The sequence below is a fragment of the Centroberyx affinis genome, unplaced genomic scaffold (assembly GCF_046629955.1).
Source record: "Centroberyx affinis isolate AG114_WGS23_722 - 3 ecotype Tasmania unplaced genomic scaffold, CSIRO-AGI_Caff_v1 ptg001793l_1, whole genome shotgun sequence".
NCBI classification, from domain to species: Eukaryota; Metazoa; Chordata; class Actinopteri; order Beryciformes; family Berycidae; genus Centroberyx; species Centroberyx affinis.
The window spans coordinates 324,903-338,754 of record NW_027280183.1 but is presented as its reverse complement, the minus strand read 5'-3'; the positions used below and the strand labels follow the sequence as shown (position 1 = coordinate 338,754).

At 40.5% G+C, this 13,852-nt stretch overlaps 1 protein-coding gene across 1 annotated transcript; it reads right to left on the bottom strand.

Annotated features, from left to right (window-relative positions):
* Positions 1-4,284: 4,284 nt before the first annotated feature.
* On the bottom strand, positions 4,285-10,273 carry wdr31 (WD repeat domain 31). The gene is made up of 9 exons (XM_071529494.1): positions 10,227-10,273; positions 9,577-9,709; positions 9,075-9,149; positions 8,756-8,900; positions 8,037-8,137; positions 7,737-7,804; positions 5,509-5,650; positions 4,641-4,803; positions 4,285-4,487 (listed from the first exon to the last, which is right to left on the bottom strand). The coding sequence occupies exons 1-9, from the start codon at positions 10,271-10,273 to the stop codon at positions 4,285-4,287; spliced, it is 1,077 nt and encodes a 358-aa protein (XP_071385595.1).
* Between the last annotated feature and the right edge of the window lie 3,579 nt (positions 10,274-13,852).

The window sequence follows — 13,852 nt, the reverse complement described above, 5'->3', positions numbered from 1 at the left end:
GTCTTGAGTTGCCCACTTTACACTGGAAAGTCGTTTTGATTGGGGTTGTCGTCACTGGTGGAGAGAATTGTATGTCACTTTGTGGGAGTAATTTCAGAAAATACTTGAGAATTGCTTGATGAGCTTGTTTTAGAGGATCTTTAATAATTTGACTCCTTTGACCATCTGGGTGCTCGATCATGGCATCTTGTAGTGTGTATCTACCCTGTCTGTAGCCAATAACCTATGTATGTATTACTAATGATGCTATGTGTGGTTTATGAAGATATTAAGTGAATAGTATTGATCATGTATGTTGTTACTGAAGAAGGGAGACTTGACCTGGTTTCCCAGTGCATCTCAGCACTAAGATCATCTTGGTGCTATTGTAAATCAGTGGGGTCAGATGATGTTGCCAAGCTGCTTTTAAGGGACCCAACTCTCAGTGATGGTTGTTTATTGTATTCAGTACCAGGATCAGATTATATGTGATATTTCCATTGCATGTTGAAGGAAAGGTTCAGCATTTCCAGGAGCACTTAACAGACCTTATATCTGGACATTGAAAAGTTCACACTGGTGTTTGTTTCAGAGAAAAGAGAACTGGGAATGAAACAATTTCTCTCAAAATTGCATACAAGTCAAGCAGTTATTACTTATTCTCACTGTTAGTAGCTTGTGGAAGTGAATGGATTGACATGCAACCTTCACTGAAATGGTTTCATTCCCCAATAACTTGCACTAGCATTGCTACCAAATGCTAACAGATAGGTGATGTCAATTTCTCAGACAAAAGCATCAGCATGAAAACATTTCAATGCCTTAAGAGGCTGCCTAAACCTTCCCTTCAAGATTATGTATATTATAAAAGATACTGTATAAGTTAAGCTGCCACTGGATATACTCAGTTAACACTTGAGATAACCACTTGGATGCCAAAAGAAGCCAGTGGAAACTTTTGTTGGCACTTGTGCATCTCAGCAATGTCAACGAGATTGAATACTACACTCAGATTATTATATTCATTCTCCGTTGAGACTGTATGTCTTCTGTGCGACTGTAGTCATTCCATAAAGATAATGATGCATCTATTCTGTTTATTCTATCCATGTAGCCTGCTCTTGACATGTGCTGTGCCAATAATATATGTTTTCTCATTGATTTCAGTTTCGGGCGCTTAGGAGTTTCTATTCAAGACTTGAGTTTTTTGTTGGTTTTTTTCTTCCTCCACTTGTTTTTAGACAATTTTCTATCTGAATATTTTCTGTACTTCAGTGATGTGGGGAGCGCCAAACCCTTCTGCCTGCCTGTTGTCCATTGTGTATGTGTGTGTGTATCATGTGTTGGAACATGTTGGTGGGTAAATGCTTCTTTCAAAAGTTTTACAGTGAAAATGAGGTCCAGATTTGAATAAATTAAACTTAAACACCACAGAATTCCATGTTCCGTTTCTTTTAAGTAGGACTTCACATCAGCATTTAGTTCTAATTGAGTCAAGTCCCCATTTGTCACGTAGAAACAAGTCAAAATTCAATTGTGTGGACATTTAGAAAATTGTAAGTTCACTTAACATCTTCCTTAATCTTTATATTGAGTGCTTTAAGTGGCTATTTATTAGTCCAAGTCCCAAGTACTGGGTGTGCGAATTCAAGCAAGCTGCAAGTAATTATCCTCTATCAACTCTTGAGATGACAAATTTGTGATTCAAATCCAAGTGAATGAGTCTAAGCCCATTCTCTACGGTAGTATCAGTTTGCCAATATATTCAGCCGACTTTAGCCTTTTATAAAAAATCTGATATCAGCCCGTCATGTCGCCCCCGCCCCCCTCCAATATGATGCAGTTTGTTTGATTATAAAGAATTGTAGTGGAGTTGTAGTGTCCCATGGTGTACAGCTGTTTTGGGGATTTTTTTTTGGCATGAACATGGATACATTTAAAGATACTGAATATTAGCCACAAAATATCAACTACTGGTGGCTTTAATCCAAAAATGTCAGTATCAGTCAAGCTTCAAAGACCCACTGCTCTCAGAAAATGAGTTGGTTACACCCTGAATACCTTTGTCCACCCGTAGTACACCAATGAAGAAGGGGATGAAGAACACATTTATGTATTATGACAACTATGTAATGGCATGTTAAAAATGTAAGACTAACAAAGTGAAAAATTTCAGTAAATGGACAGTATATGCTTAGCTACAGCAAAGATTTTCTAAACACTCATAAAATAATGTCTTAAAAATACATTTATTGTTTTATCATTATGTATCAAATACAGATGGTTAAAATTTAATCAATCAGTGACATTGATTTGTGGGTAATTTAGAGTAAATAATACCGAATATATCTGAACAGTTAATTTTCACAAAATAAATGTCTGCTATTCTTTGGTTCCATAATGTACTTGTATTTTAGAAAAATAGTCTTTTCTTACATATTTGACTGTGGACTCCTCAGCACCGTCACTGCCACATGTCACAGTTCACTCGGTTTGCTTTCTGCTTGTTTCAACTCTAGGCTGCCATCTTTTCCCATTATGTTGCTTGTCTGTTTTCAACAATGTACAGTTGGTAACCCCTACTTGGAACAAGACAAGATAAATATTGAGTTCACTGATGCCTTCAGATACATATTCCATACAAGTGCATTTTGAATCAGCTGAGAGTACACAACCTCTATTGTCTTTGAATACACACAATTGAAGTTACACTCTTAAGGTAACTGACGTTTGAGTACATCACTCATCTAAAAACAAAGTGTGTTTATATGGGCTTGCGTCATAAGTATTCAGTTGTTCTAATAGTCGACAGGTTAAAGCTAGTACACATCAATGGTTATTTTAATTGCCATTAACCATTATTAAAAAAAATGCTATTATTGGCTAGTCTGCATGATCTGTCCAAACTCCAAACATGATGATCCATAGTAAAAGTCCATCTAGTCTGGGATGAAGCAACAGAATGGTCACATCCAATCCAAGTTGTGTTTCAAAACTATTAAGGGTATTGTTTCCACCTTTTTATAACTTTTAAAATCCTTAATTAACAAGGAGATGCATTCAGGAGACGCCATCCCCGCCTCAATATTGCAGCCTTGTTCCTTTTGCTCTGCTTCGGTGATAAAAACGTAATGACACCCACTGGCCATGAGTTTCACTAATATCAGATTGCACCTACCAAATTAATATCCAAGAAGAAATCATCATACTTTTATTACCTCCGCCAAGGAGGTTATGTTTTCGGTGCCGTTTGTTTGTTTGTTTGTTTGTCTGTTTGTTTGTCTGTTAGCAGGATTACGGATAAACTAGTGGCCCGATTTTCATGAAACTTCGTGGAAGGGTGTAGCATGGGCCAAGGAAGAACCCATTAAATTTTGGAGCGGATCCGGATCCGACTCACGACAAGCAATAATAGCACGAACCTTGGCGGAGGTCTGCACTCTCCGAGTGCCCTTCTAGTTATGAAATGCTATTTGGTTTACAATTCTCTGTCAGCCGCCGAAACGCCTCCATAAATAGATGAGCATTCATTCACTATTCATTTCCTCCTACGTGTTCATGAGTTTTGGTCCCAGGGTTAGACTGTTTTCAAATTTGGAGGGAGTCCGGGACTCAAACCCTTTATCTTAGGTACTACAGCTAGAATTTATATATAGAAATATACAGGAACAGAAGGAGCCTCTGTCATTTGTTCCAAAAGCACAGCCTGAAGCCAAATTTTTAATACTACTAATACGTAGCTAGCCTCGCAAGCCAGATAGGTCTTGCGAGTTGTTCTGGCCAAATTTTCCCAAGAGTCCCAAGAACCTGCAGTCAACAGAAGCACTGCCAACAGAAGCAATGCAACACAAGCATCAAGCCTCTAGTCGGCTCCACCTATTAGAAGGATAAACCTGAGAGTCAATCCCACCCAACTGGCTTGGTCCAAGAAGGCGGCATCCCCAGCACAAAGATGATTTTGATGTCTATGTTCTCATCACTTAACAGGTAAGATGACCAACGGGCCAATCTCCCAAAAACTGTATTCCTTTAGTGTCTGATCCTTATAATGCTGGTGAGAATGGACATGATGGGCATCCAGGTGGCTCCGTTGGGCTAGGGTGCGTCGCTCATGCCATGTTATCCCCTCTTCTCGCCAGTCTCTCCTGTCACTCTCCACTGTATACTGTCCAACAAAGCAGAAATGCCTATAGAAATAATCTGTAAATAGGAATTGACATGGTGTTCACATCCAACAACGCTACTGCTTTCTGTGCCATTGGTTGCTCCCAGGTCAGTTGGGTCAGACCAGGTTCTTCTGGGTTTTCAGAAGCGCGCCACCACTTTAATGTCCAGTCCGCAGCTTCCACCCGAACCTGCCCCAGAACCATGAGCCTGACTCGATCCCTGGCCCACCTGGACATGGTGGAGGCCGGAGTTGAAGCTGGCACACAGGAGATCGGTGGGGTCGCTGGGAGCCAGAGAAACCAATGGACCAGCACCATCCAGACTCAAAGTTCCTAAACAGACTGGAGGAGAGGGAGCCAAAGGATGAGACAGAGAGGGGGTGGGGGAGAGTTAGTTTACAAACATCAAACACCAATGAGTGTGTGTGTTTGTTTTGAGTTTGTGTCTGTCTTTCCGTGTGTAAACGTCTCCATCCGTGAGTGCGTGTGCGTTACCTGCTGTGTTCTGGTCCCAGATCTTGATGGAGCTGTCGTGGGAAGAGGTTGCCACCCGGGCAGCGCCACCAGGAGGAGTGGGCAGAAACATACAGCAGGCTGTGGTCTGGAGATGCCCTCTGTACTCCACGACCTTACAGCCAGGCTGACGCAGGTCCCACAGCTAGCAACATACAAACACAGAAACATATTTTTCCCTAGCATCCTTAAGTGCAATATTACATTCTGTAATCAATTCCAGTTTACTACTCTTCCATTTACGTTCAGCTTTCCTACACTCTCTTTTAATAGCATGAGTCCGGTCATTGAACCATAGAAAGCTTTTTACACTATGTCTTCTTTGTTGATTTAAGAGGAGCAACATCATCTAGAGCAGCCAAGCAAATGGTGTTAAAATTTTCAACAATTCTCAGGTTAACTGTCTGTATCTGGACATAGACTTCTAAAAGCAATTTTGAATTTATTAGCAGTGATGGAATAAGACCTACCAATGCATGTATATTCCAAATATTAGTTTTATGTATTGTACAGTCTTATGTATAATATCATACTATAATATCAAACTTAAAAATTACTTGAATGAGTGCGGCAACAGTGTTAAGATGTGCCTGTTTAGTATACACTCAATACTAACAGTAAGCACTATAGTACCACGACATGCTGTGTGTGAAACGTATTGTGGCAGGTGGGGCAGGGATCGAGCGCTGGTCAGGAGGCGGAGAGGCTGGGCAGTGAGGTAACCTACACAGAAGCAAGTAACCTACACAGAATTTGGATATACAGACCCCCAACCCACCCACCATCAGCCCTACACCTCCCACCTCCTCCCACAACCACGTCCACACAAACACACTTCCAGAGGTCTTACCGTGGCCTCACAGCCCTGGCCTCCGAAGCCATTGCTGCTGGACACCAGGTAGTGTCCATTTGAAGAAACGTCACAGTGAGTCTGGATGTATTGCTTGGCAGGAAAAGTATTGGTCACCTGCCACGTACGGCTGTCCCACACCCTGCACGCATAGACAAGCACATTATTGCATCTACGCACACATGCAGGGAAGCACATATGTGCAGGCATGCACACACACACAAGAAAAAGGTTTTGACGAAGGCCTTTGAGATATGATGTTTTAACCATATCATCAAATTAAATACACGGGTGGCATCAGAGTAGGGCTGGATGAAGACCTCAAATTTTCTGAGCAAATAAGGATCCTCTTTATAATATTCTTTCAATAGATGTATATACAATACAATATACAATTCAAAAAATACAATAAATACGTTGTAAATATATTGTCGTACAAAAGATTTACATCTTGTCCAGATTATTATCATCAACTTTTACGTGCTTTAGTGTAAGCTTTACCTAGGCCTTTCTCTCTAAAATGAATTGGCCTTTCCTGTGACAGTGCGTCTGTCATGTTCAGATGCAAGAGCATGGCAACCCAGCTCCAGGCCGGGTTCCCAAACATAACTGCACATCGACCTGAACTCGCAGTAAGTGATGTAATGAGGGTGGTGGTTCTGATTAATCACTTCAAAGTACTGATGGATAAATTCTATACATTATACAGCACATCTAACAAAAACAGAATGGAGCAGAAAGAATGTGTGGACAGTTTATAGTCCTGGATCATAGATAGGTTGCATACAGTTTTAGAACAGTCAAAGCTATATGGAACCCTGCCCTGAAACATTTTCTTTAGTCAGCAGAAGATGCTTCGCACGACAGCACTACCCTTGAAAGCTACAAGAACCTGGCTAAGCACCTATCCTCACATGCCTTTGTGAACAATCTTATGTATGATGCACTTCAGGAACTATCCGACCCGTCTCTTGAGCTCCACAAACGAACCTGCGCCATCATCGAAGCACATAGAGCTATTTGTCATGAGGGAAAAAGTCTTTGAGGCAATGTCAGAGCGGCCGGGTCATCGTGGCCAACTGAGCCAGAGGGGAATTGAAGAGAACATATTTCAAGGTGTTCCTCTAAATACAGGATGATCTGGTGACAGAACCGTGGACCAGAGGGAGTTTTTCAGGAGTCCGGTAAGAAACCTGGAGAGTCGAATGCTATCACAGCAATTACAGCAAGCCCATTTTTCTCAGATTAACTTGATCTGCACTGCAAACAAAACATATCCTCGCTTCTTTTCCTCTGTCTTCTTGGACCACTGCTATTCTTTATGTGAGGGTCATGAATTTGAAAAGGACATAGGACTAAACTTGAGGAGTAAAGCACAGAGTAGAGAGGAGGAGGAGGGCTCCGTGGCTGTTTTATGGGCTGTTTTGGATAACTAAACAGAAAGGTAAGAACACTGTATTTATTGTCTTTCTCTGCTGTGTTTTGATGGATGGGGATGAGAGTGATGTGGACAATAGCCCTATGAACTGAGGGAGTATGAGCCCCACAAATAGATATAGTTGGCATGTCAGTGTAATGCATTATTTCTCTCTGAAATATAATAGATATACTAAAATAGGAAGCATGTAAGCCCCACAGCTAAGGATGTGGGCATTATTGTGTCATGCAGTTATGTATTAAATTGATTAGGCTGTGGGCCAATGAAAAGCTAAGCTTGTAAGTCCCAATGTTGTGGGCATGATGTGATTTTTATTGCATAGTACGGTTGTTAAGGCAGACCATATCTCCACCACACCCTGAAACCTGAGCTGATTGATAAATACCCCAAACCCCGGGAAGAATTTCAGTTATCCTTTCAAACCGCTTGTCTTGGCTTATTTCATGGTGAAACCGACCTCTCTCGCTCTCCCGGGCTGCCAGTGTGTATCCACCTGATGTATTTTAATAGTTTAATAGTAAATAGTAAGAGTACTTTGGTATGATTTCATGAGTATACTAAGTTAAATATTCTGTAATCTATTGATACACACTGAGGCATGTGGCTAAGTCAATCCTGTGCATAGATTGCTGCCAAATTGAAACATTTATTTGGTATTTTTGTTAGTCTGACATGATGTTAGCCATTTTGATTTTAACATATTTGGCTGTTTTTAGTTAGCTAGTCTGTAACTATCATATCTAGCTCTACCTGCTGTGTGGGGTTGTTACAGTAGTGAGTCTTTCTGTACCTGATGGTTTTGTCCTCAGACGTCTGGACTATAGAAGAGCTGTCTGGCACCCAACACACATGAGTCACCTGGATAGACAGACAGGAAAGTGGGGAAGGTTTAAAGTGTTCAGGGTGTGAACTATGGAAATAAAAGTCAGACTGAATGCCTTATTGATTGTTGTTTCTCACACTTTCAGGTACACATTGTTATCTGAGAATTGTTATCAGCAACATGCTGATAACAATTCTCAGTGTAAGGATGTGCGCACGCACACACACACACACACACACACACACACACACATACTATTCTTCTCACCAGGTTTCTGGAGATGTTATGTCTTTGTTCACATTCTCCAGATTCTATATCCCACAGGCACATCCAGTTGTCACGAGAACCGCTGCACAGCTTTCTTCCTTCTACAGACCACAATTGAAAATCAGTAGTCTGAAAGTCTGAGATTTCAGTCTCTTCAGTCTCTAGATTACATCAACAGACAAAAGTTTCTAAGAACCCAGGTCCAGTTGCAATTTTCACTTAAATTATATGAATGCAAAACATGAAACTATTGCTCCCATTGCCAAAAAGAACAATCCAAATGAAGCAAATGATTTCAAGCCAGTAGCATTAACTTCTGAGTAATTACAACATTTGAGAAACTGATAATATACTGTGTATTCATAACATATATACAATGTTGATCATAGATAAAAATTTATTGCAGATAAACTACGATTTGGGACAAATACAGATGCAATCTGTACAAAGGTATAGCAGTGCCTATTCTGAACATGTATGGCAAAATGATGACCTTGTTTTAGTGGAGTTTCATTGAATCGGTTTTGACATTTTGCATTGCAGCCTGGTTTGGCAACTTCAGCTTGAGCAATAAAAAAAGTTTGGGGACCATTGTGAAAATAGCCAATAGTGAGTGAGTGAGTGAGTGAGACTGTGTGTGTGTGTGTGTGTGTGTGTGTGTGTGTGTGTGTGTGTGTGTGTGTGTGTCTGCTTGTGTGTGTGTGTGTGTGTGTGTTTACCAGGGCTGATAGCTAGTCCATTGACCACCAGCTCATGTCCACAAAATTCCTGAATAGGTTCGTCCCCCTGGTTTAGGTCCCACATCAGAACAGTCTTGTCCCGTGATGCACTAAAGATCCACGTACTGCCTGGATAACCCAGGACCTGGCAGATAGAGGGACAGAGAGAGGAGATGAGAGGAGAGGAGAGGAGAGGAGAGGAGAGGAGGATGATTGAAAGATCCACATGCAGCTAAGAATACACACTAAAAATGGTAATGATTAAAGTCACACAGTCACACCTTCATATGTGTACACACACACATAGTATTGACGTTACCTTGGTAACCTCTCGGTTATGACCCTGGAGGGACTGACACATCCGGCCTTGTTTCCAGTCATACACCACCACTGCCTACAGGGGAGGGCGGGCATGCATATACACACACACACACACACACACACACACAAATCACAACATTTGTAAGTATTTTCCATTGACTTACATTCATTCCTTAACCCCTAACCCTAAATAGTAAATGTGGCATTACAGTGGCTGATTACTTTTCAAGGGGTTTCGCTTTCTTTTAAACTCTTGCATAAAGCATTTGATTCAGTTCCAATTATTTAGGATGGGTTTCTGAATATCCTTGTTCATTAAGATATTTGTATGCTCTTACAACCCTCTATCTGAACACAAAATCCATCACAGGTGAATGTATAACCTAAACCTTTCTAAAAGCCAGGGGAAACCCAGTCGATAATCAATCATCAGTCTTTTAACAATAATCAGTTATTTTGCAGTGATCTGCCCAACACTACTAGTACAAAGTGTAATTTACCTGGTCAGTCCCTCCAGATACACACAGCTCTGGGCTGAGAATGGTGACAGTGTTGATGCATCCTTGATGGGCGGGTTCATACTGCACCACCTGACTATCAAAGGTGGTATCTGGCCCATCTCCCCGGGACGCCCTGCACCGGAAAACACCAATAGTAAGAAATGAAATACACAACTCAAACACACACACACAGTTACAGGCAAAGGCCTGTAATTACATGGTACCATTCAGTCCATAGGAAGGTCAGTCAATGAGGCTGATGTGCTTCATGCACCTGGCCCATCAAAATAGATGTTTTCCTGATCTGAGAACCTTTATGTAGATAATGTTCAGATAAATGTTTCCCCTTTCTTTTCTTCACTGACAGTGGCAGTGGAGGTTTAGCTCTACATCCATCTCTGTTTTGGTCGCAGTTTATGATCTTGTGCAGGCTACAATGCTAAAACTATCCTCATTCTAAACAGATAGCCTTGTCGTCATACTTGTTGATAACACTTTACATGAACATAAGTTTAAAAGACCAATAACAACTGAAGAACTTTATGATTAAACTATTCTTTTTCTTACATTTTCCCTAACATTGGAGATAATTTTCTTGCAGTGTAGCAGTCCACCATTCAGATAGTGTTTCAGTACTAGACTTGTCTTACCTGTAGAGTTCAGACCTCTTGCGAAACTTGCTCTGTAATTTGCCCATGTCTGCCTAGGAACCTGCAGCCACACTGATAGAGAGACACACAAAGAAACATGCCATCAGACCTGGACAAACATCATGGTTGGATGGGCTTCATATTGGCCAAGTATCTTGTTTTGAAGTTAAAAAAGCATCTGCAAAAAAAGACACTTCGGCACCTAAACTATTTTTAGGGGGAGAGGCATGCTGCTCTTTTTGAAGTGTGGAGGCTCTTTGAAGTACGGTAGCATGAATATCCTTCCCTGCTCTAAGTGATGATAAATTAAAATGCGAACACTGCATAAATTAAGACTTTCTAAGAGGGCATTTGAGTGACAGGCCAAAGGGGAAGTGGCTCAAGCCTTCTTTGCAACCCAACCTTTTCAAATGCTTTACAAGTGCTTGGTAAGTAAAATTATATCACATACTGGTAGTATCACATTAAGCAAAGCATTAGCTGATGATAAGAAAACAATGACTCACACTGCTACAATGTTTCAAGTGAGATCATTGCCTTTAAATACATTTGGATTATTGCCTGAAATCATAGGCCATCGTTGTTCAGATTAAATACATATTTGTTGACCAATTTCCAAAAAATGATTCTGTGCAACCTTGTTCATTTGGATTATGTTCAATCATGCTATGATTACTTCCTTGTGTCTGACAAGTTACCTACACAATTAACGTTGGGCTCGCTACACCAATCACAACTGAATTGGCTATATCTGTTTCTGTCACACCTTGCATAAGTGTCTGGTCAGACCAGCAGACACGGTGAGATTAAACCACACATTCCCACGCAAACACAAACTCAGACATACACGCAAATACACACGCGCGTTCACACATACTCACCCACGCACGCACAACTAAGCTCCTCCCTCGTTATCCGGGCGTATTCCCCAAACAAGTACCAGGAAAGAGAGGGCTAAAATCCTATTAGAGCCGCATCATTACTGTCACAAGGAATTAGTCACACACACAAACACCTGCTATGGACTGTGCAGGCTATCGTTGTGCCGCGACACAAACAGAAATGTAACCATAGTTACTGATAGTGAAAAACGGCTGGAGACTCGTGGAACACAGACTGAGAGTTCCTGAGAGAGAAAGTGGCCCGAGATTTCTTACCTGTCACCGACAGGCGTGGTCGCTGGGATGCTGTGGCTGGGTAGCTAGCTCGCTAGCATGCTAACTAATCTCGCTTTATCTCTCATGCCAAGAGAGATGAATGAACTAATAGCACCACAACGGAAACGTACTAACATTAAACCTTGGTAGAGTCATTGTCAAAACAAGTGAGAAGCCTTTCCCATGAACTTCCATGACAGTAAGTTATGTTAGATTGCGTGGGAAAGTGTAGAAAACTTCCAACTGCGACAGACTCATCCTTCTCTCCTTAGCGACGCTTACCCGTAACTAGGCGAGCACGAGGTCACGTGGCATACGACAGGAAGCAATCTAAAGCAATCTCTCCTACAAAATAAAACTCCCCATTCCGTTTGCGAGCACATTTCTTCACTAGCTTCCACATGAATGGGTGTACAGATGAGAATGTTACACTCTGACTCTGAGATATCTCTGAGATACAAATGAATCTGCAAATAATTTCTGATCACATTTCTGTCCGTATATTACCTTAATCTATAAATATGATCTGTTCTGAGAACAGACAACACTGTTGTCTGTGAACAGTCAGTTTTTCTGTAGCATATGATAGTTCCATCTGGTGTTTTAATAAGGTGGACAGTTAATAAGGTAGCCTACACCTGCATGTTCTTTACATATAATATTATTTAAATGTAAATCTGTAAAGTGAATATATTTGATAAGGTGAATAGTTGTTGTTTTTTTACAAGGCACATCTGCATGTCTAGACACTTTTCCTGCACACATATACAGTACGTATCTCCACATGTGTACATTTAACATATTATGCACATGCTGTATGTATGCTGTTAATTCATATATTTGTCTAATTTGTTATATATTGCATATATTTATATTTTCATGTGTTTTCATACTGAATATATTTTCATATTGTACACATTTTTCATTTTTCTATTAATTTTTCTTTGTATGTGTGCATTCTAATGCTATTATCTTGCACACCCTCCATATATGCTGTAAATTAATTTCTGATATTTCCAGTCATATATTTTTGTATGTTTTAGTGCTGCAATTGTTGGGAGCTTATTCTTATTCTTAACCTATTTCTACTTCTTTTACTGTATCCTATTATTTATTGCTGCAACAAGTCCCCACTGCAATCATTAAAGTTTCATATAATAATCTAAATATCAATAATTGTATATTATATATTAATATGTAGTATGGTGCAACATACATACATACAATATTTGCATGACAAATTCCATGATCTGGTGACCTATGAAGCCCAACCAAAGAAAAAAAACATTTTTTTAAAGGTTTTTTAAAGATGTATGGTTTTCAAGCTGTTAAAAGTTTTTTGGTGATGCAAGGTTTTCATTCAGTAGCAAATTTTGTTTAAGGGTGGACTCATACTTAAAACAAGTTTATGGTGAGCAACACATGACAGGTTATAATGTCACTGACCTTTTGCTGGGTGCCCCCTCTAGAGAGTTGTTTGGTTGCCCTCTATTTCAGGCACAGGTTGACATGGCTCCCCAAGCTGCAAATCTGGGACGAATCAGACAGATCCCTGGACACCTAACATTCATTCTACTTGCACCATTTTATAGCTCTATTTGTTTTATTATTTTTTGGTACTTCTGTTGTTTGTTTGTTTTTTGCTAGTTTGGTGGATACTGACAGAAAAGATGAGAGCGATAGAGAGGGGATGGCATGGGACATAGTTCATGAGCAGCATTCAAATACACGCTGCCAGGAGCGCATTGTATGCCGCTAAGCATTGAGTCACCAGAATGTCCCCATTTAACAGGTCTAAATGGGCCACTTAGCTAGGTTTCAATCAACACAGCTCAATACCTCTGTGAGATGACCTCAATTTACACTTTCTAGTTGTGGCAATTATTCAAGTTGTGAGTAAGACTACTGTCAAACTGTTGAAGAGCTGCTCATTAGGCATTATATGACAATGCAAGGTTGATTATCAGTACATTATGAAGGCATTATTAAGAAAACATGATATACTATAGCCTACTATATCATATACTGTAATGCAGTGAACAAATATTGCTCAGGCCCAACAAACAAAGACCCATGTTAGCCATAAAAATATCTGACATGTCTTTTATGGTACACTTAGATGTGTGAGAGAGTCTTGGCAAAGCAAAAGCAGCTCATAAAGACAAAGCTTCTTCACTGGCTGTAATCCCTATCTCTGACTTGATGGTGCAACACGCACTTGCCTCACCCACACTCTGTCATAAGGAGTTACATACCTATGGATCTCTGTCACACACTGTTGAGAGTACTGTGAGTATTGTGTCCCAGCCCCAAGTCCTGCAAAGCACTCTAGTTCTTTTATGATACTGTTAAACAGTCATGAACTTTGCCCCTCAACAGCCCCACAGCTCACTGGAGTAAGATTTTCATTCCCATTTAGAGGCTTTACATAATGATGGGAGGTGTGTTGCTGCTCCATGATGCCTCAAA

What these genes read in the sequence shown, in the direction of transcription:
- wdr31 (XM_071529494.1), bottom strand. Translation starts at nt 10,273, where the DNA reads ATGGGCAAATTACAGAGCAAGTTTCGCAAGAGGTCTGAACTCTACAG. An exon ending in TGGACTAGCTATCAGCCCTG is followed by an intron (nt 8,138 to 8,755) that starts GTAAACACACAC and finishes TGTGGTCTGTAG; the next exon opens with AAGGAAGAAAGCTGTGCAGC. An exon ending in TCTGAGGACAAAACCATCAG is followed by an intron (nt 5,651 to 7,736) that starts GTACAGAAAGAC and finishes CTATGCGTGCAG; the next exon opens with GGTGTGGGACAGCCGTACGT.